The sequence below is a fragment of the Barbus barbus genome (genome assembly GCF_936440315.1).
Source record: "Barbus barbus genome assembly, chromosome: 38".
NCBI lineage: Eukaryota > Metazoa > Chordata > Actinopteri > Cypriniformes > Cyprinidae > Barbus > Barbus barbus.
Window position 1 is genome coordinate 23,698,054 of NC_136716.1, and position 26,647 is coordinate 23,724,700.

The following is a 26,647-nucleotide window of genomic DNA, read 5'->3' on the forward strand; positions in this document are numbered from 1 at the left end:
TCAGGATCATTGATACTCCGCAAGATGAGATCTTGCATGGAGCCCCAGTCCGAGGGAGATTGACAGTCATCTTGAATTTCTTCCATTTTCTAATAATTGCTCCAAAAGTTGTTGCCTTCTCACCAAGCTATTTGACTATTGTCCTGTTGCCCATCCCAGCCTTGTGCAGGTCTACAATTTTGTTCCTAGTGTCCTTAGACAGCTCTTTGGTCTTGCCCATAGTGGAGAGGTTGGAGTCTGATTGATTGAGAGTGTGAGCTTCTTAAAGACAAACTAACAGGTCTGTGAGAGCCAGAATTATTGCTGGTTTGTAGGTGATCAAATACTTATTTCATGCAATAAAATGGAACTTAATTATTTAAAAATCAGACAATGTGATTTTCAGTTTTTTTTTTATATATATATATTCTGTCTCTCACAGTTGAGGTGTACCTACGATGAAAATTACAGATCTCTCCATTCTTTGTAAGTGGGAAAACTTGAAAAATCGGCAGTGTATCAAACACTTATTTGCCCCACTATATATATTCACACCCACACACTTATGTATACATACACACACATATATATTTGAAAAATAAGTTTTAAGGAAAGTCTCTTATATGCTCACCAAGACTATTATTTGATTAAAACATATATAAATAAATAATCTATTTTTATATATTTTCAAAGTAATTTATTCTTGTGATGCAAAACTGAATTTTCAACAGAATTTTGGTATAGTTTTTTTTTTTCTTTTTTAAATGTATATAAAGATCTTTTTGGGCATACTCGGCCCAGCCAATGAACTGGTTCCAGAAGTCCTGGTGGCCGTGGCAGAAGGTTCAAAGGAATCATCCTACTTCCTGGATTTTTCTTTCGGTCTGCCCGTTCGTCTAGGGGTGGTGTCCTGAGGACAGACTTATGGTCACACCTAGGAGCTTGAAGAAGTCTTTCCATACCCGTGAAATGAATTGTGGTCCGCGATCCGAGACTATATCTTCTGGAATGCCATAATACCGGAAGATGTTGTTAAACATCAGTTCAGCGGTTTCCATGGCTGTGGGTAAGCCTTTGAGAGGAAGAAGACAACAAGATTTAGAAAATCGATCAACGATCACCAGGATACAAGTGTTACTGTCGGATGCAGGCAGATCAGTGACGAAGTCTACCCCTAGGTGTGACCAGAGCCGATTCGGGACAGGCAGAGGAAGCAGCTTACCAGCTGGCGTGGGATTTTGAATATGGCACACTCTACACAGCCTTGGACGAACCTTCTTATATCCCGAACCATATTGGGCCACCAGAAGCAATCTTGTAGCAGCGAGAGGGTGTTATTGGCCCCTGGGTGGCCAGTGCCCAGAGATGTATGTACGGACTGGATGAGTGATGTGCGTTGAGCCTTGGGAATATACTGCAATCCGGGCAGGCAGCCCGACGGAGTGGCCGTGGAAGCATTGGAGGAGGTGACTGGGCCGGAGTTCAATTGAATGGGACTGACAATGATCTTCTCGGGCAGGATGGATTCTGGTTCTTCATCAACTTCCTCCTTAGAGTCATTGAGTCGGGACAGAGCATCGACCTTCACATTCTTGGGAACAGGTCTATAGGAAATTGTGAAGTTGAAACATGTGAAAAAGAGAGCCCATCAGGCTTGGCGAGGGTTAAGTCTTTTGGCTTCTTTCAGATATTGCAGATTTTTATGATCAGTAAAGACTGTAAATGGATGTTGCGCACCCTCCAACCAATGCCTCCACTCTTCGAGGGCCAGCTTAATGGCGAGGACTTCTCGATTCCGAATGTCATAGTTTCTCTCCGCCGGGCTGAGTTTGCAAGAAAAGAAGGCACATGGATGGAGTTTAGATGGTGTCCCCTGCAGCTGAGAGAGAAAGGCACCTACTCCTGAGGTGGATGTGTCAACTTCCACGATAAACGGTTTACAGGGGTCTGGGTGTACGAGGACAGGAGCATTCGTAAATGCATTCTTGAGGTGCTCGAAGGCTTCGGTGGCGGCAGGAGTCCAGACAAGTGACTTGGGCTTGTTGCGAAGCAGGTTGGTCAGAGGGCTAGTGATGCTCTACTCGTAGATGAAGTGGTGGTAAAAGTTGGCAAACCCCAGGAAACGTTGTAGTTCCTTGATGGTGCCAGGAGTGGGCCATTTCCACCTTCCCCTCGTCCATCCGGATGCCACCGCTATCGATGTTATATCCCAAAAACTGCACTGAGGACTGATGGAACAAACACTTCTCTGCCTTGAGGAACAGGTGGACATCTCTCAGGCGTTTCAGAACTTTCACAACGTGGCGGCGATGTTCGGCCATGCTCCAGGAGTAGATGAGGATGTCATCTATGTAGACTAGCACGAGCTTGTGAAGAAACTCCCGGAGCACCTCATGCATAAAATCTTGGAATACGGATGGGGCATTAACAAGACCATAAGACATGACTAGATATTCATAGTGGAACAAGGAACAGGAGCTGGACACACACCTCACCAATATGGCAGACGAGGACGGAACTCAGGAGCTGACAGACTAGGGGTTGCTAGAAGACACACTCGGGATGAAATACAGCAGGTAAGTAGACAAGGCGGTAAGTATCAGCTATAGAGATTGTGATAGCAATGGTATTCCTCTTCGTATGAACGAGAGCAGACACTGGAGTGTTGTGAGGTGTGTGTATTTGAGGAGTGAGTAATGATTGCCTTGATGATGTGCAGGTGTGGGTGATTAGAATTCAGGTGAGGGAGTGCGCTGTGACTGGCTGGTGACAGAGCCTGGCCAGTCTGTGACACCATCAGTTTGGATGCAACATTGCATGAATAAATCTAATAATTGTATGTACACAACAAAAAACCACTGCAATATAAAACAGCATCATGATTTCATTATAGTGCTTGTCATTTTTTCCAGAAAGCAGAGATGACTAGTGGTTACCTCCAGGAATAGAGCATTGCACCATTTCCAAGATTTCCCATAAAACCTGACACATGCACACTCAAAGTCACAAACACTTCTCTTATTAAATCGCTGAAGCTATAAATGCTTTCGTTGTGATTTCAAATTCTCTTTGTCAACATGCCGTATAAAGAATCACAGGGGATATGGAGGCATAGCTAAGAAAGTATGTCATAAAACAATAGGCAAGCATCAAGTGATGCAATCAAACCAGCCGGAATATTAGTGTCAGTTCTATGTTGAGCTATTTGCCTTGGTTTGCCTTCAAACATCTGCAGTTACACACATAATACGCCATAGTCACTAATATAAAGACAAATGGAACTTTGCACACTTTATTAATCAGAATAAAGACTGGAATTAAATAATATTACAATATAATGTAAATAATACTATGCAACAGGAAAACTGTCAATTGAAAGTGTCAGTGCATATATACATGTATAATTTTATAAAATTCAATGGTATAAATTAGTCATATATCTAAATAAAATCTACAAAATAAATACGAAATTATTATAAATTATATATAATATAACATTTATTTATATATATATATATATATATATATATATATATATATACATATATATAAATGTGTGTGTGTGTGTGTGTGTGTTTGTATATATATATTTATATGTGTGTGTGTGTGTGTGTGTGTGTGTGTGTGTGTGTGTTCAGTCAGGAAATTACATTATTTGGATGGAATTAAAAATAAATTAATTAATTAAATAAAATAATTAATTAATTAATTCCATATGTGACCCTGGACCACAAAACCAGTCTTAAGTCGCACGGGTGTATTTGTAGCAATAGCCAAAAATACAAAAATTATACATTTTTCTTTTATGCCAAAAATCATTAGGACATTAAGTAAAAATTATGTTCCATAAAGATATTTTGTAAATTTCCTACCGTAAATATGTCAAAACTTATTTTCTGATTAGTAATATGCATTGCTAAGAACTTAATTTGGATAAGTTTAAAGGCGATTTTCTCAATATTTTAACTTGTTTACAACCTCAGATTCCAGATTTTCAAATATCTGTATCTCAGCCAAATATTGTCCTATCCTAACAAACATCAATGGAAAGCTTATTTATTCAGCTTTCAGATGATGTATATTTCTAAATTTCGACTTATGACTGGTTTTGTGGTCCAGGGTCACATATAATTATAGCAAATATAATATAATATAGAAAATAATGATATAATAAATAATATAATATAGAAAATCCACTTTGAGAAACACTAAGTAAATGGCAAATTAGTTTTGGTCTTGTTTGTGCATTTTCCACAGCAACCATTTCCACATCAGAACATCTGCATCTCAGTTACCATAGAAATATAGATCATTGAGCAGCAGTTTTACAGCACTAAAGGCTAAATCTATAATATATCAGCATGCTTTTAGCTCTTCTCCTTTTCTTTTCCAGCGCACAACCTAACCCCCCCCCCCCCCCCCCACACCCCCCCCCCCCACCCCACACACACACACACACACACACACACTGAGGTTTAAAGAGATGGCATTATGGTTTTGTTCCCTACACTTGCCTGGTAGTCCAGTGACAGGTTTCACTGCATTGTCTGTATTCTTGGGGGTTCAAGACACCAATTACAGCTGTGGACCATGTTAAAAAAATGTGTGTGGTTATTTTCTCTCCTCCTTTCAGACTGCGTGTCGGAACTGAGAGAGAGCGAGAGATTTATTGTGGGCATCTATTGTCTCTGTTTACCCCTCAGTTTGAGTGTGTGTCGTGCCAACACTGAGACAGAATGATGCATTCTCCTCAATAGGAGGACCAGGCAGCAATCCTGCCAGTGTGGAGACGCTGTCTCTTTCTCCACAGTGAGAGAATTGAAGCATCTGGTCTGTGTGCTGTTTATGCGTTTGATATCAATGAGGCATCGTGACCCCTGGGTGATTTGGAACAGTGGGCAGAACAGGATTAGGTGTTTACAGCAGTTTAGCAACAGTACAGGAACAAAATATAATTTCAAACATTCACACAATGGGAATGTTCAGAATACTGTCCTACCTATTTTCAAAGGAAATACTATGTAGATTGCACAGTGTGCAAATTTATTATGATGTTCTACATTTGCTAAAAATGTGCACTAGACCATAGTATGACACTGTATCCGACAATGCAATACAGGGCTGAATTAAACATGTGATGGAGGTCATGTAGCAAATGACTGTTTGCATTGCATACTGCATATAGTTTAAGATGATGTTTTAAAAGTAGGCAGTATGCAGTAGGTATTGCTAATAAAGCAAAAAATATATTTTTGTGATAGGCTTATACTCTTTACAAGGGGTGAAACTGGTGCAAAAATCTATATCTAAATTATGGAAGCTCATTTTCCTTTGTTTTGGTAATTATGACATGAAAACCGTTGGAAGTTACATACGTACATAAATAAAATATCAACTTTCATTTTATGTCATAATTAGGATTTAGCAAATAATGATTTTTTGGAGAATTAGTAAAATGTAGTAAAATTATTCCATCTTATAAGTAAAAAAATAAATAAATCTAATAGTGGCAAATAATTTTTTTTTATGAATTTACGATATTATATTTATTTATACAATGGGGTGGTTGAATGCTTGAATCTGATTGGCTGTGGAACGTTCTAAGGTGTGCAGTTATACGCACCGCGAACGTAGTTTCAGGCAGATCTTGACCGCATTACATGACCATATCACTTTGCCAAATGATTTCTGTTATTCCAAAGGTCTTACAACAACAAATTAACCAAAACCCACAACGACACTGGCCAAACAAATAAATACAGCAAACAAAAGGATAAAAACAACATATCTTGTCCATGCTTTTGCCACAGAATTACGTTTTATTATGTATGGAATGTAGTAAGCTTGTATGCAGTTCCAATCTAACTTTTTTTTTTTTTTGCTAAAAGGCAAAGCTATTGAAGCATCTCTATTTTAACACTCTCAAGACGAGTAATAGTCTAATTAAACGTAATAGTCTAATTAAAATGTAAATTAATCAAATTGTAATATTATAATTTGAGGCATCACAACTGTATAGTCAAAATTCAATACAGCCCATCTTTAGCAGTCTACGGTATACACAATGCAGATGCAGTATATTGCATTCAGAACATAATGTTTTTAAACTACTGAACAATTTGCTTCCTTTTAGATAAAAATGCTGGTATCCTTATAAAATGTTGAAGACTATAGCAGGGCTATGGTTGAATGGCGCTCGGCGCTGGCTGAATGAATGAGATGTATGTGTGTGTCTGTGTGTAGAGAGGATCATCAAGGCTTAAGGATTCTGAGTGATTACCTGCTCTACTGTCAGCATGAACATGGGCGGCACAGGAGATCATGAAAATGTTTAGACAACCTCTCGGCTAAAGTAGCGATTAAAGCAAACAATAGGCCCTGCCACAATCGTGCGGAACATCCCTATTTACAATTCCTCAAGTAAACACTCACCAACACAATAATAAGCATACACACACATATACACAGACACACACACAGCGAGTCACAAATTCCCTTATCTTCAGTTCAACTCAAAGCATGCTCTTGTCAGATTAAAATGCTTTGTGAATTGCAGCATATTTGTGTGTCTGTCAGTAATTGTAAATGAAATGAGTGTTTCGTGATAGCAGTAATTGAAACACTAAATATAGAGGAGCTGCTCTGATTCAATAGACCTCACACATTTCACATTTAGCGGAAACTGAGCTAGCTTTCACAATTTGTGGTGAAAATGTTTAACAGTAAGACGTCACAATGAGAATCTGCTATTAAACAACATATACTTTGGGTTAATAGTTGTTCTATTCAATTTAAATAATTCAATTTAATTAAGCAGCACTACAACTTTTTTTTTCTTGAGCATCAAATCAACATATTATACTTTTTTCTGAAGGAAAATGTGATGTGACATTACATCGATTATTGCTGCATTCACGTGCTATTGGTATTATCGTAAATTGACAATATAAGGCTTCTCTAAGGCCAATTTCTGACTAGGAAGCTCATATTTACGATAATTCCAATAGCACGTGAATGCAGCATTAAATTAACTGTAAAGACAATTATAATGTTTAAAAAAAATTCAGATTTTCTGGACTTTTCTTTCATCATATATTCTGGGGAGAGAAAAAAAAAATCAGTTTTCACAAAAACAGTGTTTGATAACATTGTTGAGCAGCAAATCAGCACATTAGAATGATTTCTGAAGTATCATGTGACACTGAAGACTGGAGTAATGAGACTGAAAATTCAGCTTTGCTTAAATATTTTATACCAGAAACCCATTATTTTAAATAAGAATATTTCAGAATATTACTGTATTTTTGATCAAATGCAGCCTTTGTGATCATAAGTTTTTTTTTTTTTCTTTTAACAAACTAAAAAAAAAAATTTTGACTGGTAGTCTCTATATACACACACACATATATATAACAAACTAAGTCAGTGTAATCACGTTGGGAGCCTTCCATTTCACACCAGTCAGCATTCTGTGCGACGGTGTGAAGAAACAACAGCCCCAAATTCCCTGTAAGTGGGTCAGCTCATGATTAGTCATCAAAAACAAATGATGTTCATTTCTCCCATTAGTAAACAAAAGCAATTATTCTTTTAAGTTGTGAGAGAAGTCTGATCCCGCAGGATCTCACCGTCTCCCACTCCCTCAGAGTTGGCAACACAACACAGAATAACAAGCCTTCTAATTATCACACAGTTCACTTAAGCAAAGAAACAATGACAAAAAATATTAAAGATAATCTGCGCTGCAGGGAGGCCAACAAAACATTATGAGTAAAAGTGTGAGGCAGATGGACATCCGTGGCAGAATGTCAACACAATAAAGTAGTTTAGCCTCTTCGGTTGAAGCAAAATCAGACACAGGTTTATAGGCCTCAGTCTAATGACTCTTTCCTGCAGTGTCCTACTCTGTCAGAGTTGCTCATCCTTCATTAAGTATGTCATTAATTTGCTGTTTGATCTATAAATCAGCTGAAAGTGTTCAAACTGCCACAGTCACTGGAATTTTAATGATTCACCACTTCCATGATAAAAGAGCGTATTCATCTTATTTGAGACCAGTTGGGAAAGTATTGGGTGTGAAAATCACATCGGATAGCTTTGTTTATCCATGTTTATTTTACTTTTGCACATTTTTCTCCATGTGTTTTGTTTGGGAACAGGAACAGGTTTCTAACAGGAGTAAGCAGTGCCACCTATAGATGACTCCTGGTTAATATACTGGTAAAATAGATAAAAAAGAAACGTTCAGAATGGGATACTAGCTTATGCCTTACTAAATACTCCAGCTATTACTAGTTATATATTTAAAATAGTGTGTGGAACCGAATGCATTATGCAACAATAAAGATTTCAAACAGTTGGATGCAACATTTTTTTGTCATATGACCTCAATATGTTTGTTATATGACATTGCTACATTGGCATTAGTAACAAATGTTTCTCCATCCAAACGTTGTATTAAATGTGAGCAGAAGTTTGGAGAGCTTTTAAAAGCATGAAATGGATGTTTTTCCACTGTGTTGAAGAAGTTGTAATACAGTGTTATTAGAAAATGTGAAAAAATAAATGGCAATACAAGCTTTAGCCAAGCAACTGCCATTGAAATGAATGGGAATCTTGACGGTTAACGTTCATCAGATATGATACACTTACTTGGTTTAATTTAGTGAGTGACATTTAATTATCATCTCGCTAAGAAAAATGGGTATTTTGCATTTTTAATCCAATATTTTTGTTAAATGTCTTAACATTTGGCAGTCTTGTGTTAAAAATCATGGCTGATATTACTTCCTGTTAATTTTTCTTGCTGGAAATGGAACGTCAAGTCAAGAACATTGTATTATGGTACATAAATTAAAATAGCATACAGTGCGCCATAAACATACTGTATTCTGCATAAATTTCACATTTTTATTTTAATATTTTGTTTAGATGTCTTAACATTTTGGAGTCTTGTGTTAAAAATCATGGAATGTTGAATCAAGCACATTATATTATGGTACATAGTATTCAATGCATATGAGAAAATAGCAGTTAATGCACAGTATACATACTATATTCTGCAGAAATAGTATGCTAGGATCCCTATAGCTGAGATTAATAAAATCATATTTGGAAGCAGAAACAGCTTGTTTACCTTCACGCATGCATGTGTGATGTTATGACATGACAGACAAGTGTAATGACAAAAATCTGATGATGTGTGCATGATAATATCCGATAATGCATATCAAAGATTTCACAGATGTGTGTGCGCAAGTAGGGATGTCAGCATGCACACCATGTGGTAAGGAAAAGGGATATAAAAAACTAGCTGACAGCAGCAGTCTGAGCGAGACAGGATGTTAGCGGTGAGTTTGTGCTGTGAACTGAGGTTATTAGAGGGGATATTTCATACCTCCAAATGTCAAGAATCTAAAAAACCAAAGGTGTGTTATGACACTATATGTGCCTGCGGATATATACATCAAACCAGTGTGCAATATACATTTGTTGTCCCTTAGTTTTGTGTTTGTCTTTCTGAAACCCAAAAGATCGTTTTACCTCTTTAGTATGGTGATTAGGGCCGGGACTCGATTAAAAAAATTAATCTAATTAATTAGAGGCTTTGTAATTAATTAATCGAAATTAATCGCATTTTAATCGCATATAAATATTTGACCTGAGAACAGTGAGAAGTAAGTTTTTTTTATATGGATTTTTAAATTTCCCATCCACAGGGCCAACCAAAGCGGTCTCATCAGCTTCTTTGTCCATGTTCACTGTGGTTTGTTTTTGGCTGTTTCTCAATATGCGTTCTTCAGCGATCTTGCGTCCTTGTGTTCTCGTTCTACGTCATCATTAACCGTCAAAGTTCAGTTCCGATTCTCAAGAACGCAAGTACAGAGGATGCATGAAAGCAGTTTCAAGAATATGTTCTTGAAACTGAGGATGCATCGAGTGCAGACTTGAGAGAATCGAGCCGTTAGAAATCCCAGAAAACGCTGTGGGTGGCCGGTGTACGTAAGCCTGTAAGCTTTAAAGTCGCTCTCACAAATACTTAACGGCTCTTCAAGTTGAAAGTAAACATTTATCGTTTTGTTTTGGTTAATTTTAATAAAGTTATAAGACCCGGAGAAAGTCTGCATTTTTATTGGCATATTAAAATGAATCTTAACAGTAAAACATATAACGCTGTAAAATAAAACACAATACAATTATATGAAAGTAATATATATATATATATATATAATAGTGTGAAATGTTTTAATAAGTTATGACATTTTGTAATATTGTTCATTGGCCGCTACTTATGCTGAGACTATGCGGTCAGTTAAGCAAGAACGCAGTACATCTCAATTCTCATAAGTGTGCGTTCTGTGTTCTCGTGTCCTTCCGAGTTCGTTCTTCCAAGGAAGCTTGGCAAGACCGGTCTCCACGAGAACGCAAGTCCGTTCTTTGCGTCTTTTGTCTGAACGCTAGTAGGTGCTCCAGTATAATCGGTCCGCCGAAACTCATCCAGTGAGAAACGTTCCGCGGTGCAAAAATAAGTGCAATTAAAATGCGTTAAAACAATTTAACGCGTTATTTTTGTGTAATTAATTAATCTAAATTAACGCGTTAAAGTCCCGGCCCTAATGGTGATATAACCCCATGTAAACGAAGACATCAAACATCTCAGCTGAAAAATTAATTATCGACACAGAAAACTCATTTTAGCAGTAGAGGGCTCTGCATGCTTTGGCAGTTCCAAATAGAGGGCTGTATGTGTCCTCAAACCCTGCTGTGCTTGGTATAAGCCTTACCGTCTATTTCCAAACAGTTCTGTTCAGTGTAGAGCAGACTCTGCTGTGTTTACCTCCAGTGATCGTTCAGTATCAAAACAATGTCAAGTTTGATGTATTGGCTAATACTTGTGGAACAGTGTTGTGAGACCGTTTATGAGTTTGGCTGTGTGGTTGTGTGCTAGGATAAGAGATTCTGCTACTGATTCGGTGCAACACGTCATGTCAGCGTATTCAATCATTTCAAGGACAGTTCCTCTTAAGGTTCTCAATTAGTGGGTCATGAACAGGAAATGGGCCTCAGGTCTGTTCTGATTGAATTGTGGACCTTTGAGAACCTTTCCACGTAAGAAAATCCATCATGCTTTGGTAAATCATAAATATGATATCCTGTCATAAGTCATAAATAATGAGAAAATTCATAATTCTGAGATAAAGAGTCAAAATTATGACATACAAATGAGTAATTATGAGATACTCGGTCATAATGATGAGAAAAAAAATCTGGCTCCTGAAGCAAAACCACTTAAGATCCACTGGAACCCGTGGTTAAACATCTACTCAAGGGCACCATGTTGATGTTCTCAGAATGCTTTTATCTTCCATCCTGCAATCTTTGTACTTCCAGCTAAGAAACTTACAGGAATATTAAGGTTATGTTCAATGTAATGTCTAGGCGTTGCATTTGTAGCATGCTGCTATTTTCCACAGACAATGGTTTTGTCTTGTCCACCATTTTTAATAATGCATGATTTATTTAATTTTTTTTTACAGTAATTAATCACTTATAATGAAAGCTACAGTTTAAGTGTTATGTTTATACTTGTAAAATGATATGCCAATGTTGAAAAGTTATATTTCTAATCTGGGTGCATTATATTTAATATAAATGCATTATGCTAATGTTTTACGCAACGGGTTAAATCTTTGGTAATCAAGAGTGTGGTTACTGGTTGCATAGTTTTCACTTTTGGTGAATAATTCTGTTAAATTTTGGGTTGTAGATATTCTCCCATGACTGCAAATGTCAAAATCAGCCAAGCAGCAATACAAAGCACAGCTGTTATCGGACAACCCTTTTTTTATGCAAAGTACTTCTGAGAATAAGCTTTGACACATACAGCTTCACGTAAACACAATTACACTATTGTTGCAGCAAAAACTATACATAGACATTACGTTAAAAATATCCCATAATATTCCTTTAACCACCGTACCTCTCTGGCACACATTTTGTTGCTGCATGATTAATTCAGAATATAAAGCAAATTAAGTCAGCAAAAGATTCATAATGGTATAATTTTAGAACTGCACAACAGCAGTTTCCAGCACTCTCTAAAGTCATTCACTAGTCGAGTGAACCTTTTTTTGGGAGCTATGTCTTTGTGTCAATTCAAATTATCCACTGTGCATTTTTGCTAATAAAATCCAATCTGTGAGATGATCCTGTAATGCATTCATTAATGCTGATTAAATGAGCTCTTATCCGCCCAATAGATCAGAAAGAGATGCAGACAGGTACTTCAGAAAGGCATTCTGGCCATGGCTTGCATTGCCAATAATTTACAAGCCTGTTCTAACAAAATAGTATATATAATTGTGTGCTATTGTTTACTTTGCAGTGCATTGGAATTTACCGCAGTTGTTTCCTCCGTCTCAGAAAGTGTGTCATTGTGTTTTTTTTTATAAATAGTATGCAAACGGTGCAAATATAAGTAGGCCAGAATTTTGTTCCGATGTTTTTTTATATAGATGCATAAAAAATATCATATTCTATAGTCCATTTCACTGCCGAAAATTCAAAGTTGCCATCAGAATAAATGACATTTTTAAATAAATTAAAATAAGAAATAGCTATTTTAAATTGCAATAATATTTCACAATATTTCTGTTCTGAGCTACAGTAATCTGTTTCGCCACATGTAGGACATCCACAGGAAGTTAATCCTCATTCTACGATCCGGTGCGTCCCGTTTAATTCCAGTCTTGAAAAGAGGATGAGAAAAGTTGTGTTAGTGTAATACTGTTCCCAACACAAACAAACCCAGCTCTTATTAAAAATGCATCATCCTATTTCAATGTCCTGAAGAGGAAAGTGCGCAAGCGAGCATCTGACGGGCTCATGCACAAAAAAAAAACAGCCTTTCATGAAAACTCAGAGCTATTTCACAGGCCAAGGCTAACAGGCGCACTGTAACAACAACAAGAAGTGCACTTTTTCCGGGTGCTTCACATTGTAATCTTATTTAGATGAAGGCAAACTGCATTACACTACGAAAAGCTTTGAGCAAGTTCTGCATACTAATAGAAGGGTATATTGATATTGTGTAGAGAAGCACTGAGGATTAAAGGCCTGACTTTAATAATAGCTATTGATTTCACAAATATCTTCTTAAGAATAGAATAATGCAGTATTTGGCTGTGTGGGCAAAATGTCTGCTGGAGTTTCTATTGGACGGTGACGCTACGTTTTAAAAGCCCCTTTTGGAAATAATCATGAAGAGAATACTAATGGTAGACATATTTACATTGCATTGAATGGCTCCGAGCATGTGCACCCACACAATGGATGGTTTTAGGATCAGGTGCGCAATTGTTCAATTCCCTCGACTGGCATTGACGGCTTGGGTTGCGATCGTCTGGATTTCTCTGCTGGCACTCAGAGCAGTGCAAGGAGGGAGCGCATTACCATATCAAAGAGTTCACTAGCATGAAGTACTGAATTTAAAGTGTCTTTTGTTCTGGTAACGTTCAAGTGTCAGCACACGCAGATACGGAAATGAGCATTTCCTTCACATACACCTGAACTACTAACACCTTTCCTGAGGCCTTTGATCTGCGTGTTGATTAATGTTCTCCAAAGCTTACAGATTCTCAGACCTATTGTATCTGTTACAAATGCATAAAGATGCACACCACATATATATCTATATATTTATCTATCGATATCTGTATATATGAAAATAGAATAATGTACTGTATTAAAATAAAGAAATATTTTGTACAGGTGTTTTGCCTGTATTTTGAATTTGAGTTAATGGTTAATGGAAATGTCCGTAAAATTGCTGGGAAAAAAAAGAAAAAAAAAGTTTTTTAAAGCAATCTCTTCTGCTCAAGACTGCATTTATTTGATTAAAAATACAGAGAAAAGAGTAATATTCTGAAATATTGCTACAATTTAAAATAGCAAATTAAATGTTGTATATTTAATATATTTTAAATGCAACTTATTCCTGTAATACATGATTATTGATTTGGTGCTCGAGAAACTTTTCTGATTATTATCAGTGTTTATCAGTGGTGCTGCTTAAAATGTTTGTGGAAACCTATTTTATTTTTTCAGGATTCTTTAATGAATTGAAAGTTCAAAATAACAAAATTAACTTGAAATAATAATATTTTGTAACAGAATACATGTTTTTATCTATCTGTCTGTCTGTCTGTCTATCTATCGTATTGACCCAAAATTTTTGAACGGTATCCTGTTAGCAACACTAGAAAATTCATACGGTTCAGCGTACTTCTAGAGCACAGGTTGTGGCATTTATAATGTCATATTTGATAATTATATTTTTAATAGACCGGTTACAAAAGAAAGAAGACTATTTATAGTAAACACTGCTGTGGGACTTAAAGTACAATTATTAATCATTTTACATATTATGCTTGTGTGATTTTGGCATGTCCCTTGAGGAACAAGTTTAATATCTGAAGTAAATAAAATAAATAAAATGCTAAATCAGTGACCCCCCACTCCCATACAATCAAATGTTTATAATTACATTCTCTCAGTAGCTTATTGTGTATGTGTGTGTGTGTTTGTGTCGTCACGTCACCTTTATTTATATAGCGCTTTTAAAAATACAGATTACAATAACTAATTATTATACTAATAACTAATAATTAATTAACAATACAGAAACGTGTGTGTGTGTTTGTGTGTGTAGGTTTATATATCCTGGTGGGGACTTAAACCTGAATACACACAGACTCATGGGGACTCATACTGAGTATTTTTATTATTATTTTTTTGTTGAGAAAGTAAAAATGCACTAAGCTTACTGTAAGTGGTAGGTTTAGGTGTAGGGCGATAGAAAATGCGGTTTGTGCAGTATAAAAACCATTACACCTAAGGAAAGTCCCTTTAAGTATAGCTGCAGACTGTGTGTGTGTGTGTGTGTGTGTGTGTATGTGTGTAGTTGCAACACTGATAGCTAAGGTTTTCTGTGTGTCCCTTGAATTATTGTCCTGTTACTGTGACCTTTAATTGAAGATCAATGCTTTGTAATGAAAATACTCACTAGAGGTGACATCAACCATTAAGTTAAATAATGTTGATGTGTTTAATTCATCTGTTTTGTTGATAGATAATAGTTAACGGCTGTTTGATGTGAAAAATACGATTATTTTGTCAAGGCCGCAAGATTTTCTGTCTGATTGTGAGAACAAATCAATAGGTGGAGCTGAACATTAGTTTGAAACCGCCTTGTAGTCTCAATTCAATCATTCACTTCCAGATGTTTTGATTTTATAATGATTATTTGACATGTTATTTTTCAAGCTGACCCATATTGAGTGACAGGCAAGGAAAAATGCACATTTTGTAAGAAAATGTAATAATCCAGAACACAGGTGAAATTCTCAGATTTTTTTTTTTGATGAATATATTCTTTCTCATTTCAGCAGCTAGTTTTGTCCTACTACTCAAGTATAATCAGTAAGTGTCTATACAGATAAGTCTATGCTATTAAAGCAACAGCTCTATTTCTCATGGTCAAGGGTTTAGTGCTGATGGCACAATATAAAGCATTCAGGACCTTTACGAAAAAAAGCTGTCGTAAACTACATTCTTCGTATTGTGATTGTTGCATCACAACTAGTGACACACTTGAAGAGCCTTTCAATAGTTTTGAGTCACTGTCATTACCCTTGCTGCGTCTTTTCTCTCTCTTTTCTCCTGTCTCGGCGTAAAGTCATTAACCGAGGCTGCCGGGGCGATGTGGCCACTCACACACACTAAAAGGGCAATGATGCTCTTGACATTCTTCTAGGCTAAACCTCCTCACCTCCAATAATCCTGCAGCTTCCTCTGACATTTAATCACAGTTCATGTCCATCCACCATCAATACCGGACACGAGCGACGGGAGAGACGCCACGTCTGGTTCCCCCTTTCACCTCACATCTCGGGCCTGTCGTGAAAACTCAAATGGGAATCCGATGCACATGGTTGTGAGAGCGGGTGTTGATTTGAAAATGTGCATAATGGAGTGCTTCTTTCTCAGCATTCACGCTTAGAGAACATAAGAAGTGTTCACCAAGGTTGTATTTACAGTATTTTAAAATAACTGGATTCTGTTTTAATATACAGTATTTTAACATGTAATTTCTAAAGCAGAATTTTCAGCATCATTACTCCAGTCTCCAGTGTCACGTGATCCCTCAAAAATAATTAGAATATTCTGAGTTGGTGCTCAAGTATTATCAAATAGTTTTGGTGATCAAATATTAATAATGGTCATGCATTATTTAATGAATAGAATGCTTAAATGAACAACATTTACCCCCCCCCCCCCCCCCCCCACACACACACACACACATTTCTGAATCAATCGAATGATTAAAAATAAAAAATAAAATGTATTAAAACTATACCACAAACTTTTGATTGGCAGTGTATCACAATTTCCACAATTATTAAGCAGCAAAATTCAACATTGATAATAATAAGATATGTTTCTTGAGCAGAAATTTCTTTGGCATATTAGAATGATTTCTGAAGGAACGTTTAACAGAGAATGAAAATTCAGCAAAATTCATTAAATAGACAACATTCTTTTAAATTATAATAAAGTTTCACGCTATTAATGCTTTTACTGTATTTTTAATCAAATAAATTCAGCCCTTGTGAGAATAAGTGGTTATTTCAAAAATATTAAAATATATATTTATATTTGTATTAACTTTTATCCAGTTATAGTTACATTCATTCCACATGAAAAAGGAAAAGATTAGTAACACATTCATCTTTTTCTCATTATTTGTCATTGATGGACTGCTGACCTATTCATTTGAGGTTCAAGGCTGTACATATGATGTTGTTGTTGTTGTTGTTGTTTTTTTTTCAATCTGTCTATCAGATGTTATATTCTTAAATTACATTGGAATATATCATATTCTGAGCAAAGAAAATTGTTTGAAATATGTCTGACTGTAGCAAATATCCCATGTGTATGAAGTCAACATTAGTGCAGAGGTGAGGCAGATGCTGTTTAGTATCTCTATCTCTCTGTTTTTGCATGTTTTTAAGTATTAATTTATACCGAAGCAAAGCTGTTATATGGCCAAATAGTTTACAAGCTTAAATGACCTTGAAAACTCACTCTGGGGGAGTATCAATGAAAATATTGTGTCATGGAGGGAAAGTAAATCACAAGGCGGCGAAGGCCTTTCTCAGGCAATGCGACTGTGAAGATCCAGCCATAATTCAATATGAGCATCACTAAAGATCCCTTTGAGGGAACCAATATGGAAAATAACCACATGAAATGGCAGTCAGAGAGCAGTTTATAGCTTTTGTTTCAAATTAGAGATACAAAGGCTATGCGTTCTGACTGAAACGAGGGACGTTGGCATAATGTCATTCGGATTGAAATATAGTTTTACTAGTGTTATGCATATTAAAGAAGATAGAAGTCCTCCACGTGTCCTTTTTTTCTGAAAAGCAAGCTATTTTCCCTGCAAACTGGCTTTCTGTCATTTTTCTGTTGCTGCAACCTTAATATCAATGCATCTCTTGGCCTCTAAAGGCCAAACAGTGCTGTCTCTGTGGGACACAGAAGGCCATAGGCTAGTTTGAATAATGAGATAAATATATTTTGTGTAAAATGACTTGGGTTCTAATTACTTGTGGGCAACTGTGAGCTTATTTTCCCTGTATTTAAGGAGTTAAGACTTCAGTAATACCAATGAGTCTGTTTTCATGTCAACACGAACTTTAGCTAATTAGCAACTGCAGTTTTTGGAGGTTCGCTTTCACCTAATTGGGAGTCTAATTAGCACAATTTGATTTAGTTTATGTAGAAACTTAAGCAAGGGGCATCTGACACCACCAAATCCCATGTGATCCGGAGTTGCCATTGACGTCTTTTCCTTTTTCAGCTAAGCAGCTGTTTGCTTTTGTTACTTCCATATAGTGCATATGCTGTGTATTTACGGATCTGCGGGTGTCATTCATGTCTATCTGCGGTGTTTGTTTTCATCTGAAGATGATACAGAAGTAAATTGGTCATGATGGAAACCGAATACAGGTCAGATATATGATCTTTGTCTCCTTTGCCCTTTCGCCATCTCCCAGAGATACAAAGTGACAGAGAGAGATTGTACAATGCATTGTATGATTTTTATCTTTAGATGGGCTGCTTTGATTTAGTGGTGCAAGACCACAATCATCCACACACACGCATTTTACGTCTGTCATACTGACGGCAGGCAAGCTTTGATTTAGAAGAACCGAAGTGAGAATTTAAAGATAGATTTCACCAGAAAAGGGGCCTCGTATCAACAGGGATGGGAGCAAAATCAGGAGAAAATGCACATGGGAGCTTGAGAGAACCGTTTTGGGAGTGTGTGTTGTTTGTTTGACATGCCTGAAAGCAATTGTGACAAACTTGCGCAGACAGACCGACATCGACACACTCGAGTTCTGAGAAAGGCCCCGCATTCGAAATGATCAAAGCGAGCAATTTATGCAAAAGATAAAACGCAAATAAATAAATTAAGCTTTAATGTAAGACCTCAATGAGTGGCCAATATGGAGAACGCTGTCTGTTAGCATCTTTTCTGAACCTAAGTCAAGTCAAGTTGAGCTTTATTGTCATTCTGCTACATGTGTGGACATATGCAGTTCCCATACCAGACAGTGATGCAGGTGGTCAGCACACTCTCAGTGGTGCCTCTGTAGAAAGTGGTGAGGATGGGTGGCGGGAGACTTGCCCTTTTCAGCCGGCGGAGAAAGTGGAGGTGCTGTTGTCCCTTCTTGTTGAGTGACGTGACATTGGTGGTCCAGGTGAGATCCTCTGAGATGTGCACCCCCAGGAATTTAGTGCTGCCAACTCTCTCCACGGTTGAGCCGTCGATGGTCAGTGGGGGGTGGTCAACAGAGTTTCTCCTGAAGTCCATCGCAACCTCTTTTGTCTTACTCACATTGAGGGACAGGTTGTTGTTACAACAACCTGTCCCTCAGGCTGTAGTTACAACATCCCCCTGCAGGGGCTAACTGAAATATGTTAATTTTTACTGCATAATTTATTATTCAGCAACAATGCATTAAATCAGACAAAAGTGAAAGCAAAGACATTGATAATATAAAAAATGATTTCTGATGAGTTATCAACATTTATAATAATTTCATGGGCACAAAATAAACATATTAGAATGATTTCTGACGGATCGTGTGACCCGGAAGACTGTTGAAAATTCAGCTTTGCCATCAATGGAATAAATTACATTTTAAAATACATTAAAATAGAAAACAGTTGTTTTAAATTGTTAAATTTTTTCTGTATTTTTATCAAATAAATGTAGCCCTGGTGAGCAATAGAGACTTATATATTATATTACTCACCCAAAAGTCAAAAATAATAAATGTATAAATTAAAACAAATACATATAGATATATAGAATAGCAAGCCAAACAGTGACCCCTGTTTTGTCTAATTCAAGAGGCCTTGTCAAACTTTACCTGAACAAATCTGATGCATTATTTTTATTGTTTTTTTTTTTTTTCTGCTTGTCTTTCCCCAGCCGTTGGACTATGAGACCAAAAAAGCATACACATTTAAAGTGGAGGCCTCCAATGCACACCTGGATCCACGGTTCCACAATTTTGGCCCGTTCAAAGACACAGCGACAGTGAAAATAAACGTTCTGGATGTGGATGAGCCTCCTGTCTTCAGCAAACCCTCCTATGTGATGGATGTTTATGAGGACACCCCACAAGGCACCATTATAGGAGCCGTGACAGCACAGGATCTCGACGCAGGAAACAGTCCAGTCAGGTATTCAAACACAGAACATGTAAACGGATACGACTAGGGGCTGGTTACCGGAAAGTTGTTAGTTCAGTCCTTGCAAGAAGCGGGCATCACCATTGTGCCTTTGAGCATCACATTTAGAGGATTATTTATTCACGCTCTGTTGTTCCAGACTTATTTTTGTGTAACTGGTTGTGTGCTGAAAAATAAATAGTATATATTTTACTTAAATATATATATATATATATATATATATATATTTTAAGTATATGCAGTACCATTATTTATTTATTTTTAATTTATATTATTATTACATTTTTTTTAAAGAAAGAAGGAAAGTTTATAATTGGACATTGTGTGCATGCATCACACAGCACTATATATTTGTGTTTAATAAAAACAGATGGTAAAAACAGCAGCATGCTGAAAGATTTACCTTGTTATAATCCATTATGTTTTAGAATTGCACTTATTAAGATTGCTTTTAAATTTTTACAAGAAGACAAACCGTTGATGCACCACTGTGGGGTCCCAAAACTACTTAACATCACAAGTTACTTTGTTTGTCTATGAATATTTCATTCAATATATTGTAAGAAAGCAACATGGACAAAGGAAAGATTTGTAAAAGTGAAAGGGCTTTGTTTCCCCTTTGTTTTGGGCTTCTCTGATTAATTATTCAGAAACATTGTAAGCATTGCTCAATTGGGATGTGCACTTTCTCATCGGAAAACAATGGTCCCAAATGAGCTTCCGTTGAGAAGGGAACAAAGCTTTTAAAAATACGTCTATACACGCCACACATCCACCACCTTGCAGACCTCCGAGTGAATGCAGGAAACAAAATAGCTAAAGTGCTTTTTGGTATTGAAGGTATCTGCGACTTCCACCAAAGCTTTTTAAGTTTTCTCCAAGCTCCAGGGGTCAAGAAAAGAGCTGCAGAGAGACCAGAAATGGACAAACTTATGAAAAAACTACATTTGTCCAACGCTGTGTTGTTCGCATGCACTAAAGTTCACTGAAACCTCTCTTGAGGTAAATCAACCAAAGAAGAGTTCAGAGCCCCACAGTTAGCAAAATGAACTGGTATAAGGAATGTAGACTTCTGTACAGTAAATTGCATTGACGTTTCTTCATTTAGAAGAAGCTTTTAACCAAAGTGACTGAGAAATTAGGAAATACAACATACGAGGTTCATCCATAAGAGGCATTTGCATTAGTAATGCTATAGAGCTCCTGGAGTGATCAGGGAAGTACAGACTAGAACCAAGATGATAGAACAGATAAAGGTCAACGTGAAATCAAAACTGACCCTCTTATCGTTCTAAATGCTTGCATAATTCATCAGTGTTTTTCAAAGAAAATAAAATGTTTATTTTTGAAAACTTCTAGCATTTTTTTTAGAACTGCACTTGTAAATGAATCATATTATGAAAGCAAAATGGGTTTTGAACAGCATTTCATGTTGATTTTATATCAATTTGTCCTTGGATGTTTCTGTATTTATGAATGTTTGTTTTTAACATAGGCCTACTCAGCTTTTCCTCTGGGATATTTATCTCATTACACATTTGGAATATCGGGCCCAGCAAAGCTGCAGTTTCAGCCAAATCAACCCAGAGCTCTTGCTTTCTTTTTCCAAAAGCTTATTAATGTTTCATTTGTGAGTTGATACTTGAATATAGTGACACTTCTGATTGCATGACCCCTGATTACAGTGACTGTCCTGTTCAATTCACTAACAGTTAATAAGAAGTCAAATTCAGGAGATGCACGGTTATTTAACTGACTCTCACGTCCTCCTACTTCAGGAATAGAACAGAGAGTCAAAATAGGACAAATTTGATGTTCTGCTTCATCTCTCTGCACCGCCAAGGGTCTGTCGAGCCAGTCTCTAACTACTTTCTACAATGAATAATTTGTTCATCAGTCTGTTTGTTTTGTAATCTCGTAGTCTTGTAAAGATTAATGAAGCAGCATATTGAAATTCAGTTTGAAGCATTTTTCGTGTAGCAACAGCATTGGCTGTTTAAAAAAATTTAAATAAAATAATATAAAAAAAAAAATATTTGCTCAGATAAATTAGGTTAATCATCAGTTAATTGGAAATCAACTAAAACTTCTGTGGCTCTTAGAAAAAAAAACAAAAAAAAAACATAAAATTTAAACTAAATTGGCCTGATAGAACATTAAATAGAACATGAAGATTCTATAATGAACATTTTTAAATATTTAAAAAAGGTTGCATGTACTGTTTTCCAATCTTGTTTGATCTTCATATTAAATATTTAGCCTAAAAATAAGCCTATGATGACAATGCAAGAGCATTTTAGTCTTTCTTCTCTCTCATACATGATGCCACATGACTCTGAGATGGTTTCTGAGAGATCTTTTCTTTTCCCAAATGTTTCGTGTTTTGAAAGTGCTATATTAACACAAATTCCAGATGAGTCGGTTTTATATGCATTACATTGCCACAGCTGCAGTCTCTGTATGGTATTTATGATGATTATTATGGAGAATCGGGCCTCCTAACGGTTGTGAATCACAACATCAAAGACTTTTGTTGAGAATCCAATGCAAATGCACAAAATCCTCAGATGTTTTTTGTTGACCACCTTTTGAGTGAATTTAACAAGGCAGCCGCTGAAATGTGGAAAATATAAACACCGTAACTCCCACTTAATTTCTCTGCTCAATTCTAGGTCAAGCCACAAATAAATAAATAAGCAGCGTTGAAAATATCAGTCTGCATTAATGTGTCTAGAGTTCAGAACAGGTTTGTTAGAGTGTTAGTGAGAGAATGAGTCCAAAGCGTCAAGTAGAATGTGAAGAAAGTCAATGAAAACCTGACTTTTTCAAAGTTATTCATATTCATGCATACTGGGATGCAAAGTTTCACCGAGACACATGTAAAATACCACCTGAGAACGGTTATGGGGTCCGTTAACAAGGTTGCTAAGCCATTACACCGATGTTCACAGCTGTTCAAAACTAGACCCACACATCGCACTTCATTAGAGTGCATAATATTTTCATGCTGGCTTGCCGCATGACTAAATCAAATGTGCACAGTGCAAAACTGCGAGGAAGAGAAAATGAGAAAAAATATACTCGAGTATGATTCCATCTATGGTACTAATCTAGTAGTACCTAGCCTAGTTAAGGTGAAAATGCTCCTCAAAGGTAGTGTATGTAAGGGCGTGTTTACATTTGCAATTGGTACCATTGAAATGAACACTTGTGAAATTGCACTATTATTGTGGTTCATTTGAATAAGCGTGAACACTGCCATATGAACCTTGGTGCGTGCCAAACAATGAACTCGAAATGAACTCTGGTGCAGCTCGATCGATATATGAATGCAACACGGACCAAAGACACCTAAACGAACCCAAAACAGGATGGGATGTCACAAGATGCGACCCTGAAAAGGATAGAATGCTCAAGCAACATTATTCTCATTATGGAAGCAACAGTACAGTATATTAATCATTACAGTTCGGTACAGGTAACAGAACCACCGTCTCTTTGCAGCAGATCTTCATTTGTGTGTGCAATGAATTCCTGGCACTCGACTCCTTAAAGCTCTGCAGGAGTTATCAGCAGGTAAAAATACCACCATATGCACTCTTAAAAATAAAGGTGCTTCACGATATAAATGGTTCCATAAAGAACCTTTAACATCCGAAGATAATCTGAGGTTCTTCAGATTATGAAAAATTAAGAAAGAGATGGTTGTTTAAAAAACCTTTGACTGAATGGTTCTTTGAGGAACCAAAAATGGTTCTTCTATGGCATCGCTGTGAAGAACCTTTTGAAGCACCTTTATTTTTAAGAGTGTGTATGCAAAAAGAACAAGTGCATTTATTCCAGCACATAATTGCTTTAGTTGCTAAACATGCATCATAAAAGTCTGGTTTGTGACTGTAGGCCTATACTTATACTTAAAAATGAGAGAGTGAATGCCAGGACTAAATTATTAAATTTTTTGGTCAGGACTAAAATAACCAGAGAGAACCGAACTACAAGTATAAACACACCTTAAGACAAAGGGCCATATTTACTAAACAGGCCAAATTAGTGTGAGACCGCAATCCCATAAAAGCGCTGATGGGAGTGTAAAGTTTTGCAGTTGATTTACTGACAGTGTGCAAATTAAAGAACAGAGACGCAGAAGATAATTTCCATAATGACAAATGCCATCTACCAGGAGCAGCACTACTTAGCGTAAGTGGAGCCGATTATAATCAGGTGCAGGGAATCCTCCAACAACACAGGCACAAAATGTGTTAAAACGTGCTTGTATGGGGGCGTTAAATTATGGCGCAAATACCAATAAATGAATTAGTAAAGCCTTAGTAAATCACAGTGCATGATCTCCCCCCATACAAAGGGAAAGGGCAATAAGTTCAGCAGCAAAAATAAATGTGTCCATGCCTTTTCAACTCTAATTTTTCACCGCTTGTCCTTAGTAAATATTGACAGTAGTTTTTAAAGCCAGAATAGGGTTTGTGTTGGTGCAAGCTATTGGTAAAGTTGACCCTAAATCTGTTCTCTGTTCTTCAGGTATTCCATCGACTGGAAGAGTGACCTGGACAGCTTCTTTGACATCGATCCTGTCAGAGGAACCATCTCCACCAACGAGCTTCTGGACAGGGAGAGTATAGCCCAGCACAACATTTCAGTTGTGGCCACTAAAGTTAGTAAGTATGGCTGTGATTCATAAAAGCTGAGTTGTCTTAAATGCTAGGATTTTTTGTGGACTGATTTACGGTGACCCATCGCAGTGCAGTCAGCAGCAAATTCCTTTAAAGTCTGCATTTTACGAGCATTCATAAAGTATGATGACTCTCCTTGAATATGTATCATTATTACAGTGTCTTTCCTTTCTCCTTGACTTAGTGAATTTAACAATTGATGTATTTCAATGTTCTGAAACTACTGGGGAATTAATTGTTCCTTGCCATCAAGGTGGTCATTTATTGAAGACTCAATGATAAGACAACAATGATACAACTAAATCTTTGTTTTAAAGTCAGTTGCACATATCCATAATTGCTCTTTTATATAATATATTACATTATAACATTATTCGCCCTTCAGTGAATTTTATTTTTTTAGTCACCTCAGTTGCAACCAATCAATTGCAAAGTTTCTAGTCTACATTTTTAGTTAGTTTAGTTTAGCTAGTTTGATTTTTTTGGCGTTGTTTTCAGGTTAAATATCCCATGTTTAGTGAAAATAAGACATTTTCCAAATTTTCGCCACATAAGAAAAAATATTCATTCTTTGGTAAAACATAATAATGACTTAAAAATCATAATTATGGGATGAAGGTTAAAATTATGACATACTAAGTGAAAATTAGGATGCAAGTCAACATCATTCATTTACATGTCATAATTCACTTTATATGTCATAATTATGACTTAATTTCAAAATCAATTTCCCCTTTATCTCTCAACTTAGTATGTCATCATTTAGATTTTTTTTATATCATAATTATGACTCAGCATATCATGATTGTTTTGTCATAATTTATTTTATTTCATAAGTATGACATTTATCTCATCATTTTTACACATATATATATATATATATATATATATATATATATATATATATATATATATATATATATATAGTTTACACATTGCATTTCATATTGACTTTTTTAGGAAGTAATTTGAAAGGCGATCAAGCGGCAGCGTCAAAGATGTCATTGCTGTAATTGCGTTTGTGTCGGAAAAGATCTGTGGATTGAATCACCACGTAAATAAGCAAATCCATCGTCATCAAGTCATCAAATCCTCCAAGAAGTCCCCAACGCCATTATCTTGGAGAATATGTGGTGCTCAATCAAAATTACAAACGCGGCGACTCCCATTCATTAAGACGGAATGGGGATGAGAGGTCATTAAAAGTTGAGCCTTCATCACCATGGTAACGGTTATTACTCACTGTCTCTCAAGGTTGCACTGGTGATATGCTAATTGTGATTTCTAAAGCTAATTTGAGACTAAAGCTAAGACGGGGCTGTTAAACTTCACTCCTGTTCTGCAATGGGAATTGTCCACCATGTGTTAGAAGCTTCATTTTTACTCGTTGTATTCACTAGCAGTGTCTTTTAGACTGTTTTACATTCTGTTCGTTTGGCCCAGATGGATTCAGAGAAATCACAGAGCACATAGTCTGATATTCATAACTCATGGCTAAACTAGATATGACAAAAAAAGAAGACAAAATATAGTCAATCTTATTCAAAAGTATATGTTTATTCTTCATACCCTTACCAAAAAGTAGTATACTTCAAGTTTATTTTATTAAGTATACTTAAGTAAAGTTCAAGTATGCTTTAAGTATGCTTTATGTAGTAAGTAAACAAATATCAGTGTACTAGTAGTATACTTGTAAGTGTACTGTTTCAATACTCCTTGGGACTAAATTGGCCCACTTTCTAGTATATATAAGTACACTTTTAAGTATAACAGTAGTAAACTTTGAGTACACAACTAGTTTACATCAATGTTTTTAGCTTGTACTGCAACTATAATAAAAGTGAACATAGGTATACTGATAGTTTACTAATTAAATACTTGTAGTAGCGTTTTAGTACACTTGAAGTATAGTCTCAGTAAACTACTAGTTTAGTACTTTTATACTGCAAGTATACTCTTAAGTTTTCTTTAAGTGAACTTTACATTATACTTTAAGCATACTACTATGTCCCTATTTATCTATTAATTTGTATAGATTTTATTGTACAAATATCTGAACATACAAAACATCAAAAGAAAGAACAGGGTATCTGCTTGTAAACAAAAACATTTTATTATAGTTTCATGCATTCTTTTTAAACGCTTGAATG

General features: G+C 36.2%; 1 protein-coding gene across 1 annotated transcript in view; it reads left to right on the top strand.

The window, feature by feature from the left end:
• Positions 1–26,647, top strand: part of LOC306857482 (cadherin-12-like) — a gene marked incomplete at its 5' end in the record, with an annotated part of 225,742 nt that overhangs the window by 179,682 nt on the left and 19,413 nt on the right. Inside the window, 2 exons of the mRNA XM_079397461.1 lie at positions 19,547–19,800; positions 24,346–24,482. Coding sequence (XP_079253587.1) covers positions 19,547–19,800; positions 24,346–24,482 — 391 coding nt within the window. The remainder of the gene's footprint in view (positions 1–19,546; positions 19,801–24,345; positions 24,483–26,647) is intronic.